Raw genomic sequence first — 24,442 nt, forward strand, 5'->3', positions numbered from 1 at the left:
GCTGTTCAGTGTCTGGGAATGACCAAGGCAACACAGAAACAGCAGAAGGACCCAAGCTCCTCAGAGCTGGGTCAGTTTGTGACTTGTGGCAGTATGAGGATGTATTGAGCAGGAAGTTGTTTAGGGATGACATTTGTGGACAAAACAGGAGAGAGTCCCATCAGGGGAAGGCTCTGGCCATGAGTCCCATGAAAGGACAAAGGCTCTGGCTGTGCACTTCAGACCTTCAGGTAAGGACCAGCAGTACCAGAATGGGTGCTGAGCACTAATGTTCAGTAGCTGCCCTGCTGTTCAGCACTGTGGCACCCATCTGCCAGCCAGGCCTGTTCTGGGGACACCTACTGCTTGCCCAAATAAGGCATGGTCCAGAAAGATTCCCGAGTCTTCTCCAGCCTTCCAGCAGCTGTGGAGTCAGGGAGACCCTGAACAGATTAAATGTGACTACAGGGCTCTGAGGGCAAGTGCTGGGACGGTGGGGGGGCTCAGATGGTCTCCTCAACCCTCTTGGTAAGGGGGAATGCCCCCGCTGGCAGGCCAGTGCCTGGCTGTGCAGGTGGTGTTGCTAGCAAGGAGGCAGCTCCCTCAGACTGCTCTCTTTTGGAAGCTGCCTGACTGAAGCAGGAAGGTTGTGAAACCCAGGAGACCAGAGAGGAAAGGAATGTCAGGGACTGGGCTTCAGTTGTCAGGGAGGGCTTTAAAGTCCTGTTTGCTGTCAAGGCCACAAGTGGGGATGGAAAAGCTGCAAGGGAGAAGACTGCCAGGGACTCTGCTGCTTAGAAGCAGGTCTGTGTTCAGAGGCTCTTCTTTAATGCCTCTGCACAAGTGTGCAGCAGGCCAAGTGCTGTGGGGCAGTCCCTGGGCCACGAAAGGACTGCAAATGTGGACACTTCTGGGTAAGCAAAGCCAGAACATGGCAGAAGCAGATTTGCAGCTGTCAGCCATTCCCCTGGTTCAGTGACACACTGCTGACTGATCTGCATTCTGGGGCTTTGGCTTTCATCTCTGTCTCCATTCCAGCTTCCACAGCCTGATTTCAGGCCAGCCAAGCAGTGCAGCAGCCTTAGTGCCATGTCCAGGTTTGGGCACCAAACCAAAGGAAGACTTTGAGTTGCTGGAGCAGGTACAGAGAAGGGGACAAGGCTGGTGAGGGGGTTTGGAGTACAGGACTGGGGAGGAGCAGCTGAGGGGCCTGGGGTTGTTTGATTTGGAGAAGGGGAAGCTGAGGGCAAAGCTCATTGCTCTCTGCAGTTCTGTAGGAAACTGCAGTGAGTTCAATGTTGGCCTCTCCCAAGTAGGATGAGAGGTAATGGCATCTTGTTGCATCAGAGGAGGTTTAGGTTGGAGATTAGGAATCATTTCTTTGCTGCAAGAGTGGTCAGGCATAGGCTGCCCAGGGAGGTGTCAGCAAAGGAGTAGATGTGGCACCTGAGGGCATGGCTGTGTGGTCAGGGTGGTGTTACCTTGCTGCTTGGACTCTGTCTTAGAGATCTTTTCCATCCCTGATGCTCCTTTGCTTTGTGTCAGCAAAGGAGTAGATGTGTCACCTGAGGGCATGGCTGTGTGGTCAGGGTGGTGTTACCTTGCTGGTTGGACTCTGTCTTAGAGATCTTTTCCATCCCTGATGCTCCTATAATTAGAGTGTAAAATTGAGAACGAAATGGCAGTAGTTTTGAAGAGCTTGGGAGTCTCTGGCACTGCAAGAGCAGCAGAGAAATCTCCTGAAGAACAAAAGCCACAGGGAAACAAGACACAGGTAGTAAGGGGAGAAAAGAAAAAGCCCTCAGGAGAAATCTGTTCTGTTCCATTAGAAAACTTCTGCATTTGGCCAACTATTGAGGTGGGTGGAAGCTGCTTGGGTTTGTAGAACTCTTCCTACATTTTGCACAGGTTCCCAAGCTGGGTTTGTGTTTGTTGCCCCCCAGAGCTCCTCCCTGTGCCCCACAGTTTGCTCTATATTGTGCTATTCCCTCCACAGAGGCTGCACCTCATAGCTGCTTTTTGCAGTGCATCCAGCTGAATGGAAGCTCTGCTCATAGTTACTAGAATCATGGAATCAGTCAGGGTTGGAAGGGACCACAAGGATCAGCCAGTTCCAACCCCTCTGCCATGGGCAGGGACACCCTACCCTAGATCAGGCTGCCCACAGCCTCATCCAGCCTGGCCTTAAACACCTCCAGCCATGGGGCCTCAACCACCTCCCTGGGCAACCCATTCCAGCCTCTCACCACTCTCATGCTCAACAACTTCCTCCTCACGTCCAGCCTCAACCTACCCACCTCCAGCTTTGCTCCATTCCCCCCAGTCCTGTTGCTCTCTGATATCCTGAAAAGTCCTTCCCCAGCTTTTTTGCAAGGTCCCTTCAGATGCTGGAAGGCCACAAGAGGGTCCTCTGGGAGCCTCCTCTTCTCCAGACTGCACAACCCCAACTCTTTCAGTCTGTCCTCACAGGAGAGGTGCTCCAGCTCTCTGATCATCCCAGTGATACTCTCTTTTGGTTTTGCTTTTCAGGACAATAAAACTGCTCTGTATTGGGCAGTGGAGAAAGGAAATGCTACAATGGTGAGGGATATTTTGCAGTGCAACCCTGACACTGAGACATGCACAAAGGTAATGGTTGGAATTGGAGCTGGGTTGCTTCACTTATCAGCTGTCCTTCTCTCACCCTCTGTGTGACAGCAAGATCATAGAATGGGTTAGGTTGGATGGGACCTCAAAGCTCAGCCAGTTCCATCCCCCACCATGGGCAGGGACACCTCCAACTAGAACAGGTTGCTCAAGGCCCCATCCAACCTGGTCCTCAACACCTCCAGGGAGGTTGTGGGTCCACAGAAGCTTATTTTCCCCTTTTAGGATGGAGAAACACCACTTATAAAGGCAACCAAGATGAGGAATATTGAAATTGTGGAGCTTCTTCTGGATAAAGGAGCCAAGGTCTCAGCTGTAGACAAGGTAAAGAACATTTGTTTGGTGGCTTTGTTCTTTCATCAGGTTTGCAGCAGAATTTTGTACCGAGCTCTCAAGGTTAATGGAGAAAGTTTCCCATGTGCTCCCCTCATTCTCCCAGCCTGTCCCCACAGGGGAGGTTCTCCAGCCCTCTGGTCACTTCATTGCCCCTTCTGGATCTGCTTCAGCAGCTCCAGGTCATTCCTGCGCTGGGGAGCCCCAGAACTGGCTACAGTGCTGCAGGTGTGGCCCAAGCAGAGCAGGGAGGGCAGAATCCCCTTGTGCTGCTGCTCTCCTTCTTTGGGTGCAGCCAGCACACATCTGGCTCACCCAGCACCCTCGAGTCCTCCCCAGCACTGCTCCACCCAGCTTGTATTTGCTTGGGATTAGCCTGACCCAGGTGCAGAACCTTGCACTTGGCTTCGTTGGATTTCATGAGGCTGGCCTGGGCCAGAGCCCTCTGTACAGCTTGTCAGGCAGGCCACACAGCTTGGTGTCTTCCAGCACTGCTGCTGAGAAGAGGCTCAGGTGTGTGTCTAGCCCCCCTGGCAGCCGTGCAGTGCTGCCCTGCTGAGCTGCCCTTGCCCCCTTGCAGAAGGGAGACACTCCCCTGCACATCGCCATCCGCGGGCGCAGCCGCAAGCTGGCTGAGCTGCTCCTGAGGAATCCCAAAGATGGGAGACTGCTTTACAGACCCAACAAGACAGGAGAGACCCCTTACAACATTGACTGCAGCCACCAGAAGAGCATTCTGACCCAGATATTTGGAGCCAGTGAGTACAGCTACTTAACTTCTACCTTTTTTCACGCGTTTGGTGTGTCAGACACCCAATTTATTCAGTTCTCTATTTAAATGTTGTAACTGTTTGGGGTTTTAAAGACACAGAGCTGCTGGAGAGGGACCAGAGGAGGCCACAAGGATAATGGCAGGGCTGGAGCAGCTCTGCTGTGAGCACAGGCTGAGGGAGCTGGGGCTGTGCAGCCTGCAGAAGAGAAGGCTTCAGGGGGCCCTCGGAGCTGCCTGCCAGTGCCTGAAGGGATCCTGCAGGAAGGCTGCAGAGGGATTTGTGCTGAGGAGGTCTGAGGCAGGCCAAGGGGGAATGGTTTGGAGCTGAGGAAGAAGTTGTGTGGTGAGAGTCTGGCCCAGGCCGCCCAGGGAGGCTGTGGCTGCTTCCTGCCTGAGAGTGTTGCAGGCCAGGCTGGCTGAGGCCTTGAGCACCTGAATCTAGCTGAGAAGTGTCCTGCCTGTGGCAGGGAGGTTGGAGGAGATGAGCTCTGAAATCCCTTCCAACCTGAACCACTCTGGGATTCTAACAAAGGTCAAGTGTACATTTGTTGTGGCTTTTGATATTGGATGCTGGCTGCCTTCTGTTGGTTGGTTTGGTTTTGGTGAGATCTTACCTGGGTAAGAATTATTATCTCCAGTTTGCTGTCATTTGGAGCTGTCAGATATTTTTGCAATGACAATTCTCTACCATTTCTGGGGGTGATTTTAAAATCCCTCTGAATAAGAAAGATTCTCTATCCCTGAAGGTGGCCATGGTGCTCTGGGTCATGGTTTAGCAGCTATGGTACTGTTGGGTTGATGGTAGGACAGGATGATCTTGGAGAGCTTTTCCAACCTAGGGAACTCTTAGCGCAGAGTGTACCAATAGCAGCAGTTGTTAGAGAGGAGGAGCCATGATTGCCCCTTTGCAGTGTGTCACATTGAAGAAGTCTCCTCCAGCAGGGTTCTCTAATGCTGTGTTTGTCTCCCAGGACACTTGTCTCCCACGGAGTCTGATGGTGACATGCTGGGCTATGATCTGTACAGCAGTGCTTTGGCTGACATCCTGAGCGAGCCAACCATGCAGCCTCCCATCTGTGTGGGCTTATATGCACAGTGGGGCAGTGGCAAATCTTTCCTGCTCAAGAAACTGGAAGGTAAAAACTTGATTTAGCCTTTTCTGTAGGTTCTGATGTCTAAAGGATCATATGGGAGCACAAGGACATGGACCTACTGGAGCAGGGCCAGAGTGGGCCATGAAGATATTCAGAGAGCTGGAAAACCCTGAGGGAGTTGGGGCTGCTCATACTAGAGGAGGCTCCAGGGAGACCTTAGAGCAGCTTTCCAGTACTTGAAGGTGCTACAGGAGAGCTGGGGAGGGGCAAAAAGGCATCCTTGTCACAGCAAAGGGCTACAGAAATGCTGAGGAACCTGGAATATCTCTGCGGTGAGGACAGGCTGAGAGCCCTGGGACTGCTGAGCCTGGAGGAGAGCAGCCTGAGTGGGATCTGATCAGGCTGAACAATACTTCAAGGATGGGGGTCGGGAGGATGGGCCCAGGCTGTGTTCAGTAGTGCCCAGAGACAGGACAAAGGGTAAGGAGCACAAACTGGAACGTCAGAAGCTGCATCTGAACATGAGGAGGAACTTCTGTAGTGGTGCTGGAGGCCTGCAGCAGGCTGCCCAGAGAGGCTGTGGAGTCTGCATCTCTGGAGACATTTGAAAGCCAGAACGTGTTTCTCTGTGACCTGCCACAGGTGACCCTGCCCTGGCATCAGGGCTGGAGTGGCTGACTTCCCGAGGTCCCTTCCAGCCTCTGCCATCCTGTGACTCTGAAGAAGCCTTTCCTTTCCAAGATGATCATTACAGTGCTCCTATTCTGGAGTGGCTTACCATACTAACTGTTCCTTGTCTTGCCTTTGTAGATGAAATGAAGACTTTTGCAGGCCAGCAGATCGAGCCTCTGTTTCAGTTCTCCTGGCTCGTGGTGTTCCTCACCCTTTTGCTGTGTGGTGGTCTGGGCTTGTTGCTGGCTTTCACAGTGGATGCCAAGCTGGGCATCGCCATCTCGCTCAGCCTCTTGGCACTGCTCTACATTTTCTTCAGTAAGTCTGGGTTCAGGTGAAGCTGCTGAAGCTCCAGGGAGGCAGCACTGGTGCTAGACACGTTTTGTGATTCAGAAAAACCACACACTGCTTGTGGAGAAGCTAAGACCCCTCTAGACCCCTTCCTTGTGTTTCGTCTGTCATTTGTCAGAGAGCATTCTCGAAACAGAAGAGTCAGGGATCTGCTGGGAATAGCCCAGTGGAGGCTGTGAGGATGATCATAGAATCAGGCAGTTTGGAAGAGACCTCCAAGATCATCCAGTCCAGCCTATCACCCAGCCCTGTCCCTTCAACCAGACCATGGCACTAAGTGCCTCATCTGGCCTTTGTTTCAACACCTCTAGGGATGGTGACTCCACCACCTCCTTGGGCAGCCCATTCCAACGCCAATCGCTCTCTCTGACAACAACTTCCTCCTAACATCCAGCCTGAACCTGCCCTGGCACAGCTTGAGGCTGTGTCCCCTTGTTCTGTTGCTGGTTGCCTGTGAGCAGAGCCCAACCCCACCTGGCTACAGCCTTGCTTCAGGTAGCTGTAGACAGCAATGAGGTCACCCCTGAGCCTCCTCACGATGAAGAGTCCAGAACATCAGTCTCAAGGAAAGCCTGAGCAACCTGGGAAGAGAGCAGCCTAAGAGGGGACCTTGTCAATGTTTATAAACATCTGAAGGGTGGGGTCAAGAAGGTGCCAGGCTGTGTTCACTGGTGTCCTGTAACAAGACAAGGGGCAATGGACACAAACTGGAATGTAGGAGGTTTCACTTGAACTTAAGGAGAAATGTCTTTGGTGTGAGGGTGCTGGAGGCCTGGGGTAGGCTGCCCAGAGAGGTTGTGGAGTCTCCACAGGAGGAAACTTTCAATCTCCACCTGTCTGTGTTCCTGTGTGGCCTGCTCTGGGTGCCCCTGCCTTGGCAGAGGTGGTGACCTGGCTGATCTGCAGAGTTCCCTTCCGGCCCCTGCTATTCTGTGGTTCTGTGTTGCCTGAGCACTCTGATTTCTTAGCCACAGCTGTTGGCTCTTCATCCTTTATACAGCTGCAGGCCTCATCTGCCCAAGCATTGCAGCATCGCAGAGTGTATTGGCTTGAAAAGGACCTTTAAAGGTCGTCCTGCCCCACATCCCTGCAGCAAGCATGAGCATCCCCAGCTACAGCAGGTTGCTTAGAGCCCTATCAAGCTTGACTTGAATGTCTCCACCACCTCCCTGGGCTACCTGTTCCAGTCTTCTGCCACCCTCATGGTAAAGAGCTTCCTCCTAATTGCCATTCATTGCCCTTCCCTTGCCCACTGCCGCAGTCACTCTGCTGTGCTAAGCTGCTGGATTGGTCAGGCCCTTAATAAGCTGTACTGCACCACCTATCCTCCCTGTGCCTTAGCAGGACTTCTAGGAGGATCTGTTCCGAGGTCTGCTGATGGTTGTCAGGTGTGAACCCAAGCCCTGAGGTCTCCTTCCCTTTGTGGTGTTTCAGCTGTCATCTACTTTGGCGGGCGCCGAGAGGGCGAGCGGTGGAACTGGGCCTGGGTGCTGAGCGCCAGGCTGGCAAGGCACATTGGCTACCTGGAGCTGCTCCTCAAGCTCATGTTTGTGAACCCGCCAGAGCTGCCAGAGCAGACCACTAAGGCTTTGCCTGTCAGGTGAGTGACTCCTGCAGTTGCTCTGCAACCCACACCTGGGGCTGACTGCTCTCAAATAAGGCCTGGCCTGGCTTGCTGCCTGTAGTGCTTCTCTCATTGAGGTTGGTTGGTTTTTGGTAAGCTCTTCTCCTTTCCCCTTCTTTTCCTCTCAGTTCAGCATCAGGCTGCTCACAGCTTCTGCTGTACCCAAAAGCAGGAAACTTCATGCTTTGGGTTTGAGGGGGTTTGGCTGTTCCCATGGGTGAGAGACTTCTGCTTCAGCCTCAGGCTGCTTTGATACACATCAGGTTCTTCAAGAAGCTGGGTTGAGGTTTGGGGTTTTTGGTTTGCTTTGGGGGTGAGAACTTCTGGATGTTGTTTTTCTTTCAGGGGGTTTAGTGCTTTATTGTTTTGTCTTTGTGGGTTTTGTTTGTTGGAGTGGGACTGGACTCAAAGAATCATAGAATTAAGCAGGTTGGAAGAGACCTCCAAGCGCATCCAGTCCAACCTAGCCCCCAGTCATAGAATTAACCAGGTTGGCAGAGAGCTCCAAGCTCATCCAGCCCAACCTAGCCCCCAGCCCTAGCCAGTCACAGAATTAACCAGGTTGGCAGAGAGCTCCAAGCTCATCCAGCCCAACCTAGCCCCCAGTCACAGAATTAACCAGGTTGGCAGAGAGCTCCAAGCTCATCCAGTCCAACCCAGCACCCAGTCATAGAATTAACCAGGTTGGCAGAAAGCTCCAAGCTCATCCAGCCCAACCTAGCCCCCAGTCACAGAATTAACCAGGTTGGCAGAGAGCTCCAAGCTCATCCAGCCCAACCTAGTCCCCAGCCTTAGCCAGTCACAGAATTAACCAGGTTGGCAGAGAGCTCCAAGCCCCCAGTCACAGAATTAACCAGGTTGGCAGAGAGCTCCAAGCTCATCCAGCCCAACCTAGCCCCCAGCCCTAGCCAGTCAACCAGACCTTGGCATGTTTTGCTTCCTTGGGTTACCTGGGGGGGGGGGGATTTGTTTGGGAGGGTTTTGGTAGGGGTTTTTGGTTTGACTTTTGGGCTTTTGTTGGGGTTTGAAGCTTGGGTTTGGTTTTTTCCACTTGTTTAGAGTTTGTTCATTGGTGGATTTTGTTTGGTGTTGGGGAATGGGTTTGTGGTTTGATGATTTTTTTTAAGGGGTTTTGGGGGTATTTTTGGTTGGCTTTTTGGTGGGGGATTTTTTGCATTTTTTTTGTGTTGGGTTTTTTGTTGTTAGAGGGATTTTTTGTTGGCCTTTGGTTGGGTTTTTGAGGGTTTTTCTGGGTGGGTTTTTTTGGTTGGCTTTTTGTTGGTTATTTTTGTTGTTGGAGGTGTTTTTGTGAGGTGTTTTGGTTGGGTTTTTTTAGTTGCTGGAGGGTTTTTGTGGTCTTTTTTGGTTGGCTTTTGGGTTTTTTTGGTTGCTGGAGGTTTTTTGGGTTTTTTTTTGGTTGGCTTTTGTTTTTTTATTTGTTGCTGGAGGGTTTTTTGTGGGTTTTTTGGTTGGCTTTTGGGTTTTTTTGTTGCTGGAGGGTTTTTTATGCTTTTTTTTGTTGGATTTTGGTTTTTTTTGGTTGCTGGAGGATTTTTGTAGCTTTTTTGGTTGGCTTTTGGTTGTTTTTGTCGTTGGAGGTTTTTTGGTGGGTTTTTTGGTTGGCTTTTGGGTTTTTTGGTTGCTGGAGGTTTTTTGTAATTTTTTTGGTTGTTTTTTCTTATTGGAGGTTTTTTTGTGGGTTTTTTGGTTGGCTTTTGGGGTTTTTTGTGAGTTTTTTGTTGTTTTTTCTTATTGGAGATTTTTTGGTGATTTTTTTTGTTGGTTTTTCTTATTGGAGTTTTTTTGTAGCTTTTTTTGGTTGGCTTTTGGTTGTTTTTTTCATTGGAGGGATTTTTATGGGTTTTTTGGTTGACTTTTGGTTGATTTTTGTTGGAGGTTTTTTGTGGGTTTTTTTGTTGGTTTTTCTTATTGGAGGTTTTTTTTGTGTTTTTTTTTACTTGTTTTTTCTTACTGGAGTTTTTTGGTGGGTGTTTTGTTTAGCTTTTGGGTTTTTTTGGTTGCTGGAGGTTTTTTGATGGGTTTTTTTGGTTGGTTTTTCTTACTGGAGGTTTTTTGTAGCTTTTGTTGGCTTTTGGTTGTTTTTGTTGGAGGTTTTTTTGGTTGTTTTTTCTTATTGGAGGTTTTTTGTGGGTTTTTTTTGTTGTTTTTTCTTACTGGAGTTTTTTTGTAGCTTTGTTTGGTTGGCTTTTGGTTGTTTTTGTCATTGGAGTATTTTTGTGGGTTTTTTGGTTGGCTTTTTTTGTTGTTGGAGGTTTTTTGGGGGTTTTTTGTTGTTTTTTTCTTATTGGAGGTTTTTTGGTAGCTTTTTTTGGTTGGCTTTTGGTTGTTTTTTTGTTGGAGGTTTTTTGATGTTTCTTTTTGTTGTCTTCTGGTTGGTTTTTTTTTAGTTGGTGAAGGTTTTTTTGAGGGATTTTTTGTTGGCTTTTGGTTGGTTTTTGTTTGGTTTTTTGTGTGTTTTTTTAGTTGGCTTTTGGTTGTTGTTGGAGGGCTTTTTTGTTGGAGGTTTTTTGTGATTATTTTTGGTTTATTTTTTCTTATTGGAGGTGTTTTGGTAGCTTTTTTGTTGGATTTTATTTTTTTTGTTGTTGGAGGGGTTTTTTGGTAGGTTTTTTTTTGGTTGGCTTTGTCATCAAGGTATTTTGGAGATGTTTGGGTTATTTTTTGTTAGGGTTCTTGCTGGTTTGTTTCTAATCCTCCATGAATCTTTGAAAATAGAATCATAGAATCAACCAGGTTGGAAGAGACCTCCAAGATCATCCAGTCCAACCTAGCACCCAGCCCTAACCAATCAACTAGACCATGGCACTAAGTGCCTCATCCAGGCTTTGCTTGAAGACCCCCAGGGACGGTGCCTCCACCACCTCCCTGGGCAGCCCATTCCAATGCCAATCACTCTCTCTGGGAAGAACTTCTTCCTAACATCCAGCCTAGACCTACCCTGGCACAACTTGAGACTGTGTCCCCTTGTTCTATTGGTGGTTGCCTGGGAGAAGAGGCCACCCCTCACCTGGCTGCAATGCCCCTTCAGGTAGTTGTAGACAGTAATAAGATCACCCCTGAGCCTCCTCTTCTCCAGGCTAAACAGGCCCAGCTCCCTCAACCTCTCCTCATAGGATTTGTGCTCCAGGCCCCTCACCAGCTTTGAATGTAGTTTAAAAACTCCTTTTCCATCTGCTCTTCTAGCATCTTAAAGATACTTCAGATATTTCAATGTCTTTCCTGCTGGTCTTGATACAAACATTTTGGGGGGGGGGATGGGGGGGATTTTTTGCTATTATTTTTGTGGGGGTTTTTGAGATCCTTTGTGGGGGCTTTTTTTGGTAGGTTTTTGGTGTGTTTTAGTGGGTTTGGGTGGTTTTTCTGTTACTTTATTTTGGGGGAGGTTGTGCATTACTTTTGGTATTTTCAGTGTTTGTTTTTTGGGGGAGTTTTTCTGTTGGATTTCTTTTTTTGTTTTTTTTTTGTTTGTTTTTAATTATTTTGGGGCTCTTTGGTATTTTTTGTATTTTTGGTGTTTGTTTTTTTGATATTTTTGGTGGGGGTTTTGGAGGGTTTTTTTGGTGTTTTTTTTGGGGGGGTTTGTTTTGGTTTTTTATGATTTTTGTGAGAGCTTTTGGTGTTTTTTTTTAATTTTATTTTATTTTATAATACTTTTTTTAGTAATCTTTTAGTATTTTTAGGGGGGTGTGGTGGTTTGGGTGTTACCCACCCCCACACACACTTTGTAAATCACCCAGACTAGACTCAGCCAGCTCTGGGAATTGAATGAAGCTTTATATTTACAGCTAACACAATATACCAACAGATATTTGCAGTATATGCAGTTACATACAGAAATATACAAGGTAAAAGGTAACACAGAAACACAGCAGCCCTCCCAGAAACCTGAGTCCCCAGGAGGGGCTCCCAACCACCCTTCCACCTTCTCCCACCCCTCTGCCTTACCCCAGACGTTGCCTTGTGCTCCAAGGAAGAGTGGAGGGTCAGCCAGGGGGGTTAGGAAGCAAAGTGGATTAACCAGAGAGACAGAGGGTGAGGTTAGAGAGAAAATTTCCAGAGCTCAGGCAGTGCCTGAAGTGCAAATACCTTATCTATATACATACTCCTGTTCTTATCCATCTCAGCAAGCCTGTGAGTGAAGTAGACATCACCATTGTTTCTCTTTCACAGCCTGTGATCTAATCCTTCTCACCAAAACATTCTAGCTAGCTTCAAACTAGCATGGGGCCTGTGGAGTGTTTAAGGGGGCCATGGAGTGTTTAGGTGTTAGTATTATTGTTGGTATTAGCTTTATTAATTTAGTAGTATCATTATTTTGAAGAAATGAAGTTGTAGGACAGGAAGTGGGGCAAAGAGGAGGTTATTAACAGGAAAGGAAATCAAGATGTAAAACTACTTCAGTCCCACTTAGGGTTTAAAGTAAATATTTTATTTATGGCACTTGGAGGAAAAGAAAGCCAAACCCAACTGTTTGAGCTGCAGAGCTGCAGGAATAATTTGGGTTTGGTTGCCAGAATGCAAGCAAAAGTCTTCTGAAATGCACCTCTGGGTGTTTTTCTCTTTCAGATTTCTGTTTACAGACTACAATAGGCTCTCCAGTGTAGGTGGAGAAACTTCCTTGGCTGAGATGATTGCTACCCTCTCTGATGCCTGTGAAAGGGAGTTTGGTTTCTTAGCAACGAGGCTATTTCGGGTGTTCAAGACAGAAGACACCCAAGGTTTGTATTACTTGACTGACACTGCTGATTGCTTCACCCTCCACCACTCCCAGGGGTTCAGACTGGCAGGTTAGGAGCTCTCTGGAAACACTTGGAGCCATGCAGCAGTTCCTACAGTGGGAGAGACTCTGTGTGTTGTTCTCTCTTCCTTTAGCTCATCTTGGTTTTAGTAATGCCATGAAGGGCTCTTCTCTCCAGCATGCACTTCAGAAGTGTCCATGCAAAGTCTGGATGGTGAGGTTGTGGAGCACACTGGCACAGGTTGCCCAAGGAGGTTGTGGAGCACAGAGAGTGAGGGTGAGGAGACACTGGCACAGGTTGCCCAGGGAGGTTGTGGAGCACAGAGAGTGAGGGTGGGGAGACACTGGCACAGGTTGCCCAAGGAGGTTGTGGAGCACAGAGAGTGAGGGTGAGGAGACACTGGCACAGGTTGCCCAGGGAGGTTGTGGAGCACAGAGAGTGAGGGTGAGGAGACACTGCCACAGGTTGCCCAAGGAGGTTGTGGAGCACAGAGAGTGAGGGTGAGGAGACACTGGCACAGGTTGCCCAGGGAGGTTGTGGAGCACAGAGAGTGAGGGTGGTGAGACACTGGCATAGGTTGCCTAGGGAGGTTATGGAGCACAGAGAGTGAGGGTGAGGAGACACTGGCATAGGTTGCCTAGGGAGGTTATGGAGCACAGAATGTAATCAAGGATCACATTTGGTGATTCTGTGCTTCCCAACCTCCCTGTAGGTGTTCAGGACCAGGTTGAATGAGGCCTTGAGCAATCTGTGCTAGTGGGAGGTGTCCCTGCCTATGGCTGGGGGTTGGCACTGGCTGGTCTTTAGGATCACTTCAGCCCAACCCATTCCATGACTGTATGAATCTGTCTGGCCATGAAGCAGGCACTAGGAGTCTGGTTTGTGCAATAAATGAACACCAAATCACAGAATCAAGCAGGTTGGAAGAGACCTCCAAGCTCATCCAGCCCAGCCTAGCACCCAGCCCTAGCCAAGCAACCAGACCATGGCACTAAGTGCCCCAGCCAGGCTTGGCTTCAACACTTCAGGGCAGGGACAGCAACTCCACCACCTCCCTGGGCAGCCTATTCCAATGCCAATCACTCTCTTGTCAATAACTTCCTCCTAACATCCAGCCTCAACCTGCCCTGGCACAGCTTGAGGCTGTGTCCCTCTGTTCTGTTGCTGGGTGCCTGGCAGAGGAGACCAACATCAAGCCCATACCAGCAGCTTTCTCAAACAGGCCTTTACATCATGCAAATTCTGGACAGTGAGGTTGTGGAGCACACTGGCACAGGTTGCCCAGAGAGGTTGTGCAGCACCAAATGATCTTTGATCACATTGGGTGCTTTGGTGCTGCACAACCTCCCTGGAGATGTTCCAGACCAAGCTGGATGAGGCCTTAAGCAACCTGGCCTGGTGGAAGGTGTCCCTGCCTATGGCAGGGAGTTGGAACTGGATGATTTTGAAGGTCCCTTCCAACCTAACCCATTCTGTGATTTCCTTCCATAAGCAGACTTTGTGGGGAGAGGTCACAAAAGGAATAGGCACTGCTGGCATGGCACCCAGCTCAGAAAGGGCATTTCCAGCCAAGGAAACAAAGGAAAGCAGTTGAGGGCTAAGAAAATGTCTCCACCTCATCAGTGCCAAGAGTTTTGGCACCTTTAGACTCTTTTTGGTGGGGTTAGGATGAGCAGCAATGGTTTGAAACTGGAGCAGGATGGATTTAGGTTGAACATCAGGAGGAAGATGTTCACAGTGAGGAACAGGTTGCCCAGAGATGTGGTGGAGGCCTCATCCCTGGAAACATCCAAGGTCAGGCATGATGTGGACTTGAACAACCTGCTCTAGTTGGAGGTGTCCCTGTTTACTGGAGGAGGGTTGGACAAGATTCTGGAGTCCCCTAGCTAAAAAGGACATGGAAGTGTTGGAGCCAGTGCAGAGGAGGCCACCAAGATGCTGAGAGAGCTGCAGCAGCTCTGCTCTGAGGACAGGCCAAGAGTTGGGGGAAAAGAGAAGGCTTCAAAGAGACCTTGGAGTGGCCTTCCAGGGTCTGAAGGGGGCTGCAGAAGGGCTGGAGAGGGACTACTGACAAGGTCTTGTCATGACAGGTTGAGGAGGAGTGGGCTTGAACTGGCAGAGGGGAGATTGGAAGTGGATGTTAGGCAGAAGTGAGGGTGGTGAGAGACTGGCAGAGGTTGCCCAGGGAGGTTGTGGAGCACAGAATCAAAGATCACAGTGGATGATTCTCTGCTCCACAACCTCCCTGGAGATGTTCAGGACCAGGTTGGATGAGGCCTTGAGCAACCTATTCTAGTAGGAGGTGTCCCTGCCTGTGGCAGGGGGTTGGAATGGATGATCTTTGAGATCACTTCTAACCTAACCCATTCTAAGATGACCTTTGAGGGTCCCTTCTATGATTTCATAAGCAAGTGAAGAGGTTTTGCACTCAGTTGTGGTTCGATTTTTATGTTCATTTCACCATCAAATTCTGCTCTCCCAGGTAAAAAGAAGTGGAAGAAGACTTGCTGCCTGCCATCCTTTGTGATTTTCCTCTTCATACTGTCCTGTGTGGTGTCTGCCATCACCCTGCTGGCTGTGTTCAACGTGGAGCCAGCCAACATGACTGTGAATGTCACCCTGATCACTGTCACCTGCGTGGTCGGTGTGGCCTTCATCCTCAACTGCCGCACCTGGTGGCAGGTGATGGACTCGGTTCTGAACTCCCAGAGAAAACGTCTGCACAGTGCTGCCTCCAAGCTGCACAAGCTGAAGAGTGAGGGCTTCATGAAGGTAACTCTCAAGGGAGTGGAAGCAGAGCACCAAACCTGCAGCCTTGCACGGATGTGCTTGCAGCTCTTTGGTCAGGCCACGTGCCGCCACAGCACACTGGTCTACAGCTACCTGAAGGGAGGTTGGAGCCAGGTGGGGTTGGGCTCTACTCCCAGGCACCCAGCAACAGAACAAGGGGACACAGCCTCAAGCTGTGCCAGGCTGGATGTTAGGAAGAAGTTCCTGGCAGAGAGAGTGATTGGCACTGGAATGGGCTGCCCAGGGAGGTGGTGGAGTCACCGTCCCTGGAGAAGTTGAAGCCAAGCCTGGCTGGGGCACTTAGTGCCATGGTCTGGTTGATTGGCTAGGACTGGGTGCTAGGTTGGGCTGGATGAGCTTGGAGGTCTCTTCCAACCTCGTTGATTCTATGATTCAGACTGGTAGAGTCATAGAACAGGAGAGTTGAAAGGGACCTCTGGAGATCATCTAGTCCAACCCTACTGCCAGAGCAGGGTCAACTGCATCAGGTTAATCACACAGGAACACAGCCAGGTGGGTTTGGAATGCCCCTAGAGAGAGAGGCTGCACCGCTACTCTGAGCAGCTTGCTGTGATGCTCCACATAAAGAAGTTCCTCCTCATGAGGTGGAACTTCCCAAACTCATTGAGCTTTCACTATCATTTGATGTTCTGCTTGATTGGAATCTGGTGTGACTCATGTAGGAAAGGACCTTAGAGGTCATCTATTAAACCTCCTCGCCACAGGCAGGACACTTCTCAGCTAGTCTCAGCTGCTTGAGGCCTCAGCCAGCCTGGTCTGCAACACTCTCAGGCAGGAGGCAGCCACAGCCGCCCTGGGCAGTCTGGGCCAAACTCACCACCCTCACACTCAACAACTTGCTCAGCTCCACTCTAACCCTGCTGCTGCCTCAGCTCCAAACCATTCCCCCTTGGCCTGCCTCAGACCCCCTCTGCAGCCTTCCTGCTGGATCCCTTCAGGCACTGGCAGGCAGCTCTGAGGTGCCCCTGGAGCCTTCTTTTCTGCAGGCTGCACCCCCCCAGCTCCCTCAGCCTGTGCTCACAGCAGAGCTACTCCAGCCCTGGCATCATTTTTGTGACCCTCCTCTGGCCCCTGTCCAGTAGTTCTGTGTCCTCCTTCTGGAGTGTGTTGGCTTAGGAACCTTCCCCTGATGCTGTTGAAGTTTCCCAGAGGAGCTCAGAGGCTTTGGAAGTGAGCTGAAGCTGTACTCGCAGCACAGCAAGATTAACAATCAGATACACACAACCTACTTATAGGTGTTTACAATTACAGACAAATTAGAAATAATACAGAAATCCAAACCTCCTCCTGGACAAAGAAACTGCCCAGAAGGGGCTGAAAACCTCTTTCCCTTCCCCAACCAGAAACCAAAACCAGCAGCAGAGCTTAGTTGTTATTTGTTAGTGGAGAGGTTAGAGCGAAACGTAGGAAGCCAATAGGAGCAGTGTCACAGGACAGAGTGGCACAAATTGTTGACATTTTGGCTTTTTATCCCTCTCAGCAAACCAGTGAATGATACAGACTTCATCCTTATTTTGTTTTTACAACCAGTGATCTTATTTGTTTGATTAGCCTCAAACCAGCACATGGGGACAGCAGAGCTGGAGGCAGGATTGGAGGTAAGGTCTGAGCAGAATCCAGGGGCAGAATCCCCCCTCCTGCCCTGTTGCCCATGCTCCTCTGGCTGCAGCCCAGCACACAGCTGCCTTAGGGCTGCAGGAGGGTGCTGCTGGTTACTGGGGAGCTGCTCAGCACCCAACTCCCCCAAGGCTCTTTCTTCAAAGCTGCTCTTAACCTGCTCTGCACCCAGCCTGGATTTGTGCCTAGGATTAGCCTGATACAGCTGCAAGACCTTGCACTGTGACTTAGTGAGCCTCACAGAATGCCAGGGGCTGGAAGGGACATCCAGAGCTCCACCAGTCCAACCCCCTGCCAGAGTGAGATCATCTATACTAGATCACACAGGAACACATCCAGGCAGGGTTTGGATATCTCCAGAGAGGGAGACTCCACGACCCCCCTGGGTAGCCTGTTCAGGGTTCTGACACCCTCACAGGGAAAAAATTCCTCCTCACATTTAAATGAAGCTTCCACCCAGTGCCCTTTGTCCTGTCACTGAGCATCACTCAGCAGAGCCTGGCTCCCATGGGACTTCATGTTGAATAAACACTTTCATACTCAGAAATCTTCAGGCTGCATAGCCCGAGATGGAATTCTGTAGGATTAAGAGCAGCATCTGCTCAGCTGGAAGGCAGAGAGAAAGTTATGGTGAACATTTCATCCAAAGCAACTTTCGAGGGTTAGCTGAAGGTACAAAGCTTCTTTTGTTTACTCTGACAGTGACGTTTTCCAGTGCAGAAATCATAGAATCAAGCAGGTTGGAAGAGATCTCCAAGCTCATCCAGCCCTAGCCAGTCAACCAGACCATGGCACTAAGTGCCCCAGCCAGGCTTAGTTTCAACATCTCCAGGCATGGGCACTCCACCACCTCCCTGGGCAGCCCATTCCAATGCCAATCACTCTCTCTGCCAACAACTTCCTCCTAACATCCAGCCTGAACCTGCCCTGGCACAGCTTGAGGCTGTGTCCCCTTGTTCTGTTGCTGGCTGCCTGGCAGCAGAGCCCAACCCCACCTGGCTACAGCCTTGCTTCAGGCAGCTGTAGAGAGCAATGAGGTCTGCTCTGAGCATCCTCTTCTGCAGGCTGCACACCCCCAGCTCCCTCAGCCTCTCCACACAGGGCTGTGCTCCAGGCCTCTCCCCAGCCTTGCTGCCCTGCTCTGGACATGTTCCAGTATCTCAACATCTCTCTTGAACTGGGGAGCCCAGAACTGGACACAGTACTTCAAGTCTTCCTTTCTTGTCAATAACATTTGAGTGAGGCTGCTTTGTTACTCCCCACTGCACCCTGTGGGCCTGCTCTCTCTTTTTGTGCAACCAGGAGATGAGCATTAGGGAGAGGAGGTCCTAGGGCCTTCATGTTGAATGTTTCCAAGTGATTTTGCCAGCTGCCTGGGACAGGTAGCAAGCTGCCAGAGGAGTTGTATGCATTTTGATGAGTTTTAAGTATTAGAGAGGTGTCTTTTTCTTCTTTGCTTTTCTTTTTGTTTCCCTAGGTTTTGAAATGTGAAGTGGAGCTGATGGCCAAGATGGCAAAAACCATTGACAGCTTCACTCAGAACCAGACGAGGCTGGTGGTCATCATTGACGGCCTGGATGCTTGTGAGCAGGACAAAGTTCTACAGATGCTTGATACTGTGAGTTGGGTCATTCTGTACACATCATCTCTACAACATCTGGAGCACTTCTCCCATCAAGAAGCTCAGATGCACAGATTTTGTATGTGTTGGAGTCTCTTAGTGTTTGTGTACATCAACACAGGGTACCAGAATGGTTTAGGTTGGAAGGGACCTCCAAAGTTCATCCAGTCCAACCCCTCTGCAGTCAGCAGGGACATCCTCCACCAGAGCAGGCTGCTCAGAGCCTTGTCCAGCCTGACCTTGAATATTTGCAGGGATTTGGCCTTAGCTCCCTCCCTGGTTAACCTGTTGCAGTGTTCCAGCAGCCTTCAAGCTGTGGTTCTGAGAGCTGTGGGTTTTAGAAGTTGGGAATTAAGTCCTGGCAGGCCTGGACGTGTCCCTGTGAAAAGCTGTGGAACAAACAGGTGCAGTTTCTTGAGCAGCCATACCCTTTAGAAACAAACTTACCACGGCTGCAGGGTTTTTCTGGCCTTCTGAAGTACTTCAGACACAGAGTAGTTAAATACAAACTGTTTGAGAGGCTAAGATGTGACTGCACGAGGGCTGCTTGCTGATGGCTCCCTCTCTAACTGCCTGCTGCTTATTTGCCACTTGTGCTTCCTTCCCAGTGTGGGTGAGTTGCTAACATTAGAATCACAAAATTGGGGTTGGCAGGGACCTCTGGAGATAATCTGGTCCACCCTCCTGCCAGAGCAGGATCTCCTAGGGCAGGGCACACAGGGACACATCCAGGTGGGGCCTGGAAGTCTTCAGAGAAGAGGACTCCACAGCCTCTCTGGGCAGCTTGCTCCAAGCCTCCAGCACCCTCACACCAGAAAAGTTTCTCCTCGTGTTGAGGTGGAACCTCCTGGGTTGCAGTTTGTGTCCACTGCCCCTTGTGCTGTCCCAGGACACCACTGAACAGAGCCTGGCACCTTCTTGCCCCCCACCCCTCAGATATTTGTGGGCATTGATCAGATCCCCTCTCAGCCTTCTCCAGGCTCAGCTGCCCCAGGGCTCTGGAGCTAACTGCAGTGTGTGTGTGAAGTGAAAATCCCTGCCCTGTTTAGCAGCTGCTGGTGAGGAGGCTCTGATGTCACTGCCCACCTCCTGGGCTCTCAAGTTTAGAGTTTGCACAGAATGAACACAAAATGTTGAGTCAGACATTGCAGTGATCCACAGCATGCCAGGGTGGAAGGGACCTCTAGGACCATCTGGTCCAGCCTTCCTAGGTGTTGGTAGGAGCTGCAGTGAGCTGCCCCAGCAGCCTGCCAGGCTGAGTCTCCAAACTGCTCAGTGTGGGGGACTGCACTGCTTCCCGTGGGAGATGGTTCCAGTGTCCAGCTGTGCTCATGGGGAACGTTTTCTCCTGGAGCCCAGCTGGAACCTGCTCAGCAGTCACTTGTGCCCATTACCCCTTGTCTCTGCCTTGGGGCTCCTGTACAAGGGCATTCTCCACCCTCCCTGTATATCCTAGTCCATGGTGATAAGGTCTCCTCTCTGTGCTGCACACCCCAGCTCCCTCAGCCTTCCCTCCCCTGGCAGGACTTTGGCAATGGTGATAACCCAGGGATGCTCTCTGCCTGTCCCCAGGTGCGAGTCCTGTTCTCCAAAGGCCCTTTCATTGCCATTTTTGCCAGTGACCCTCACATCATCATCAAAGCCATCAACCAGAACCTCAACAGCGTCCTGCGGGACTCCAACATCAATGGGCACGACTACATGAGGAACATTGTCCACCTGCCTGTCTTCCTCAACAGCCGAGGCCTCAGCAATGCCAGGAAGCTGATGGTGGCTTCCACAACCAATGGGGATATTCCCTATGCAGACAGTGCAGGTGAGGCTCTGCAGGAGGAGGAGATGAGGTACCCAACCCAAGGGGACAGAAATCTGGGGCCTGGGACAAATGTGTAGAGAACTGGCAGGGCATAGGTGGTGGTTTAGGAGCAGTCAAACACAAACAGAATCCTAGAGTGCACTGGGTTGGAAGAGGCTTCTAAAGATTCCCTTGTCCAGCCCACATGCAGGCAGTAAGGACATTCCCAACTGGATCAGGTTGCTCAGAGCCCCACCAAGCCTGACCTTGAGTGTCTCCAAGGATGGGACCTCCACCACCTCCCTGGCCAACCTGTTCCAGTATTTTGCCTCCCTCACTGTGCAAAACTTCCTCCTGGTGTCCAACCTAAATGCTCCCTGCTCCAGTTTGAAACCATTGCCCCTGTCCTGTCACCACAAGCCCTTCTGAACAGCCCCTCCCCAGCTGTCTTGTGGGTCCACCTCGGACACTGGAAGGTTTCTAAGCTCCTTTTGAGACTGTAAGGTCTCCCTTCCCTTCTCCAGGCTGAACAGCCCCAGTGTTCTGTATGAATGGAGAACATCCCTGCCTTTTGTTTTCCTTTCCATAGGACTGCATGAAGACATTGACAGGAGAGTTTCTCAGAACAGTCTTGGAGACATGGCCAAGCTTGGTAGCAAAACTGCCCTCAACAGGCGGGTGAGAAAGGGTTTCAGACTAAATGGAGGTGCTGGTAATGTCTTTTTCTGTTCTCCTCTTTTCTTGGGTCACTTTTCTAATGATGTCAACCTGGAAGGATTATCAAAGCATTCTGATGAAATGGATATCAGTGATGCAGGTAGGAAAGGTGCAGTGCTGGATCAACAGGCTGATATTCCATCAAAGAGGAGGAAGTTTGCTTGCTCTCCAAAGTGTTCTTTGCCAGCAGTCCTCAAATTCCTTGCTCTGTGGGCATTGAGGTGATAGAGCACATTGGTCTCTCTACCCTAGAGGTCTTTTCCAACCTTAGTGACTCTCTGTCTGTGTAGTTTGGATTTCTGTCTCTCACCCCAGTACCACAGAAGCATAGAATTGTTTGGACTGGAAAAGCACTCTCAGATATAGTCCAGCCATCAAGCCAACACCACCATGGTCCTCAGACCGTGTCCCCACGTGCCACATCCACACCTTCCGTGAACAGCACTTCGAGGGATGGGGACTCCACCTTGGTCAAAGTGTGCTGCCACAAGGGGCAGTAATTGAGCAAATCAGGGAACTCAGGGTAGGTCCTAGAATAGTTTGGGTTGGAAGAAACCTCAAAGCTCATCCAGTTCCAACCCCCTGCCATGGGCAGGGACACCTCCCACCAGCCCAGGTTGCTTAAAGCCCTGAACACCTCCAGGGAGGGGGCAGCCACAAGCTCCCTGGGCAACCTGAATGATGTCAGTGCTGAAATGAGGGACGTTTTTTGCAAGGTGTCTCACCATGTCTCTCTCTTTTGGCCTCAGAATGAGCATGGAAGTGAATAGTACAATCATAGAATCAGTCAAGGTTGGAAGGCACCCCAAGGATCAGCCACTTCCAACCCCTCTGCCATGGGCAGGGACACTCTACCCTAGAGCAGGCTGCCCACAGCCTCATCCAGCCTGGCCTTAAACACCTCCAGCCATGGGGCCTCAACCACCTCCCTGGGCAACCCATTCCAGCCTCTCACCACTCACGTGGTGAAGAACTTCCTGCTCATGTCCAGCCTGAATCTCCCCACCTCCAGCTCTGCTCCATTCCCCCCAGTCCTGTCACTCCCTGATATCCTGAAAAGTCCCTCCCCAGGTTTTTTGTAGCCCCCTTCAGATCCTGGAAGGCCACAAGAAGGTCACCTGGGAGCCTCCTCTTCTGCAGACTGCACAGCCCCAACTCTTTCAGTCTGTGCTCACAGCAGAGCTGCTGCAGCCCTCTGAGCATCCTCGTGACTCTTCTCTGGACACACTCCAGCACCTCCACATCCCTCTTGTAATGGGGGCTCCAGAACTGGATGCAGTACTCCAGGTGGGGTCTCAGCAGAGCACAGCAGAGAGGGAGAATCACCTCCCTGGCCCTGCTGGCCACACTTCTCCTTCTGCAGCCCAGGCTCTGCTTGGCTTTTCAAGTGCACACTGCTGGCTCCTGTTGAGCTTCTCATTCACCAGCACTCCCAAGTCCTGCTCCTCAGGAAACATGGAACTCTTGCCAGGTCTTAGATGGAAATCATCTTCAGCTGTTCCACAGCTAAAGCAAAACTAAATTGTAGTAAATAGTTCATGTCCCAGACTCATGAAGGCTCTGGCTTTCTAGCCAGGTAAAACTGGCTCTAGCTTTATAGCCAGGTAAAAGGTTTGGCTGCTAACTCCTTGCTCTCTTGTGCCCTCCCCAGGACACTTACCGCAGGCGGCAGATGCAGCGCACCATCACCCGCCAGATGTCCTTCGATTTGACCAAGCTGTTGGTGACAGAAGATTGGTTCAGTGATATCAGTCCCCAGACCATGAGAAGGCTGCTGAATATTGTTTCTGTGACAGGTGAGTGTGCTGTGCTTGGGCTGGTTGTAGTTAGACCACAAGCTGCTGAAGGCAGACTTGTCAGTGTGTGATTTGTGTGTAACAAGTTAGCCCTGAGTGGATTTTCATACAATGACAGAATGGAGCAGGTTGGAAGGGACCTCAGAGCTCATCTTTGTTGACACCCCTGCCATGGGCAGGGATGCCTCTCAGCTAGAGGAACCCAGGATGTTTCACTTGAACTTGAAGAGAAACTTCTTTGTTGTGAGGGTGCTGGAGCCCTGGAGCAGGCTGCCCAGAGAGGCAGTGGAGTCTCCTTCTCTGGAGACCTCCCAGACCCCCCTAGGTATTACCATGCTGTGCAGCCTGCCCTAGGTGACCCTGCTTTAGCAAGCAGATTGGACTGGATGCTCTGCAGAGGTCTCTTCCATCCCTCACCATGCTATGGTTTGTGTTTTTCTCTTGTTCTGTTGCAGGTCGCTTACTGAGAGCTAATCAGATCTCCTTCAACTGGGACAGACTGGCCAGCTGGATCAACCTGACAGAGCAGTGGCCCTACAGGACATCCTGGCTCATCCTGCACCTTGAGGAGACTGAAGGTGTTCCAGACCAGCTGACTCTGAAAGCCATCTATGAGAGGTGGGTGTGCACTGCAGTCATTCAAGCAGTGGTCAGTGGTGGTGATGACAGTAACACAGCTCTCAAGCAGCTGCCAAGCTGCATTTCCCACGCTCTCACTCCCTTCTTTCAGCTCCTGGGAACCTCTGTGTGATTTTTGTTGCTGTCCCATGCAGTCTGTGTGCCAGGAGCAGGATCACACAGAATGCTGCCACAGATAGCTGATAGAATTATCTCTGACCTTGGCCAAGCTACAGGTTGGGTTCTTAGCCTAGTTAGAAGTCTGAACTTCACTGGTAGCAATCTCTGAAGGTTTGGTGCTCAGCAAGTGTGCTGTGGGCTGTGGCTCTGCCTTTTGCTGCAGGTGAGGAACCTTCAAGTGAGGCCTGACTGGTGCAGGCTGCTGGCCAGCAGAGCTGAGAGCAAATGGTCCCTGTGCTGACAGGGGACATGCCCCTCCAAGACCTCTCTGGGACTCTTCCAGCTCTTTTCCTGGGACTATCTAATGCTCTCCAAATGCTGCTTTCTCCCAAAGAATCCTTTCTCTCTCATTATTCTGTTTGCAGTCTCCTGGCTGAGGTATCAGTTTGTGTATCAGTTCACAGAGCAGAATTTACTTCAGTTCCTCCTGGCAGGTGTCAGGTTCTGTTTCCCAAGCTGCTCTTGGTTACAGAGCAGCTTTCACCTGTGCAGTCTCATGAACAGATAACAAGTTTGGATGCTTTCATAGAATGGCCTCCATTGAAAGAGACCTCCAAAGCTCACCCAACCCAATCCTCTGCACTCGGTAGGGACGTTCTCCACTAGAGCAGGCCTTGTCCAGCCTCACCTTGAGTATCTCCATTGATGGGGCCTCAATCACCTCCCCGGGCAATCTGCTGCAGTGTTCAGTGGTGCAGAACTTGTTCCTCACATCCAATCTCAATCTGCTCTGAGCTCATTTCAAACCACTGTCCTGGTCCTGTCCCTGCAGGCCTTTGGGAACAGTCCCTCTGCAGCCTTCCTGGAGCCCCTGCAGCTACTGGCAGGCTGCTATTAGGTGTCCCTGGAGAGAGCTTCTGTTCCTGTGTGGAGCTGATGTTATTTCTTCTTTGCCTTTTATTCTACAAGGAGATTGAATGAATGAACTACTGACCTGATCTCTAGGAATTCCTATTTCATACAGGACAGGAGCAAGAATAGAATCTTCATGCTGGTGTCTAGTTTGTGCCCAACTGCTTTTTGCTGTTAGAGCACAAATTCTTCTCTGCTTTTTGC

General features: G+C 50.5%; 1 protein-coding gene across 5 annotated transcripts in view; it reads left to right on the plus strand.

Annotated features, from left to right (window-relative positions):
* KIDINS220 (kinase D interacting substrate 220) overlaps positions 1-24,442 on the plus strand; it is a 74,832-nt gene that overhangs the window by 16,188 nt on the left and 34,202 nt on the right. For all 5 annotated transcript variants that reach the window (XM_064146350.1, XM_064146351.1, XM_064146352.1 and 2 more), the window contains exons 10-22: positions 2,509-2,607; positions 2,851-2,949; positions 3,539-3,716; positions 4,702-4,866; positions 5,635-5,814; positions 7,282-7,447; positions 12,059-12,210; positions 14,714-15,003; positions 18,137-18,277; positions 19,853-20,096; positions 20,665-20,753; positions 22,444-22,588; positions 23,044-23,206. In XM_064146350.1, coding sequence (XP_064002420.1) covers positions 2,509-2,607; positions 2,851-2,949; positions 3,539-3,716; positions 4,702-4,866; positions 5,635-5,814; positions 7,282-7,447; positions 12,059-12,210; positions 14,714-15,003; positions 18,137-18,277; positions 19,853-20,096; positions 20,665-20,753; positions 22,444-22,588; positions 23,044-23,206 — 2,111 coding nt within the window. The remainder of the gene's footprint in view (positions 1-2,508; positions 2,608-2,850; positions 2,950-3,538; positions 3,717-4,701; positions 4,867-5,634; positions 5,815-7,281; positions 7,448-12,058; positions 12,211-14,713; positions 15,004-18,136; positions 18,278-19,852; positions 20,097-20,664; positions 20,754-22,443; positions 22,589-23,043; positions 23,207-24,442) is intronic.

Source organism: Pogoniulus pusillus, chromosome 7, assembly GCF_015220805.1.
Source record: "Pogoniulus pusillus isolate bPogPus1 chromosome 7, bPogPus1.pri, whole genome shotgun sequence".
NCBI lineage: Eukaryota > Metazoa > Chordata > Aves > Piciformes > Lybiidae > Pogoniulus > Pogoniulus pusillus.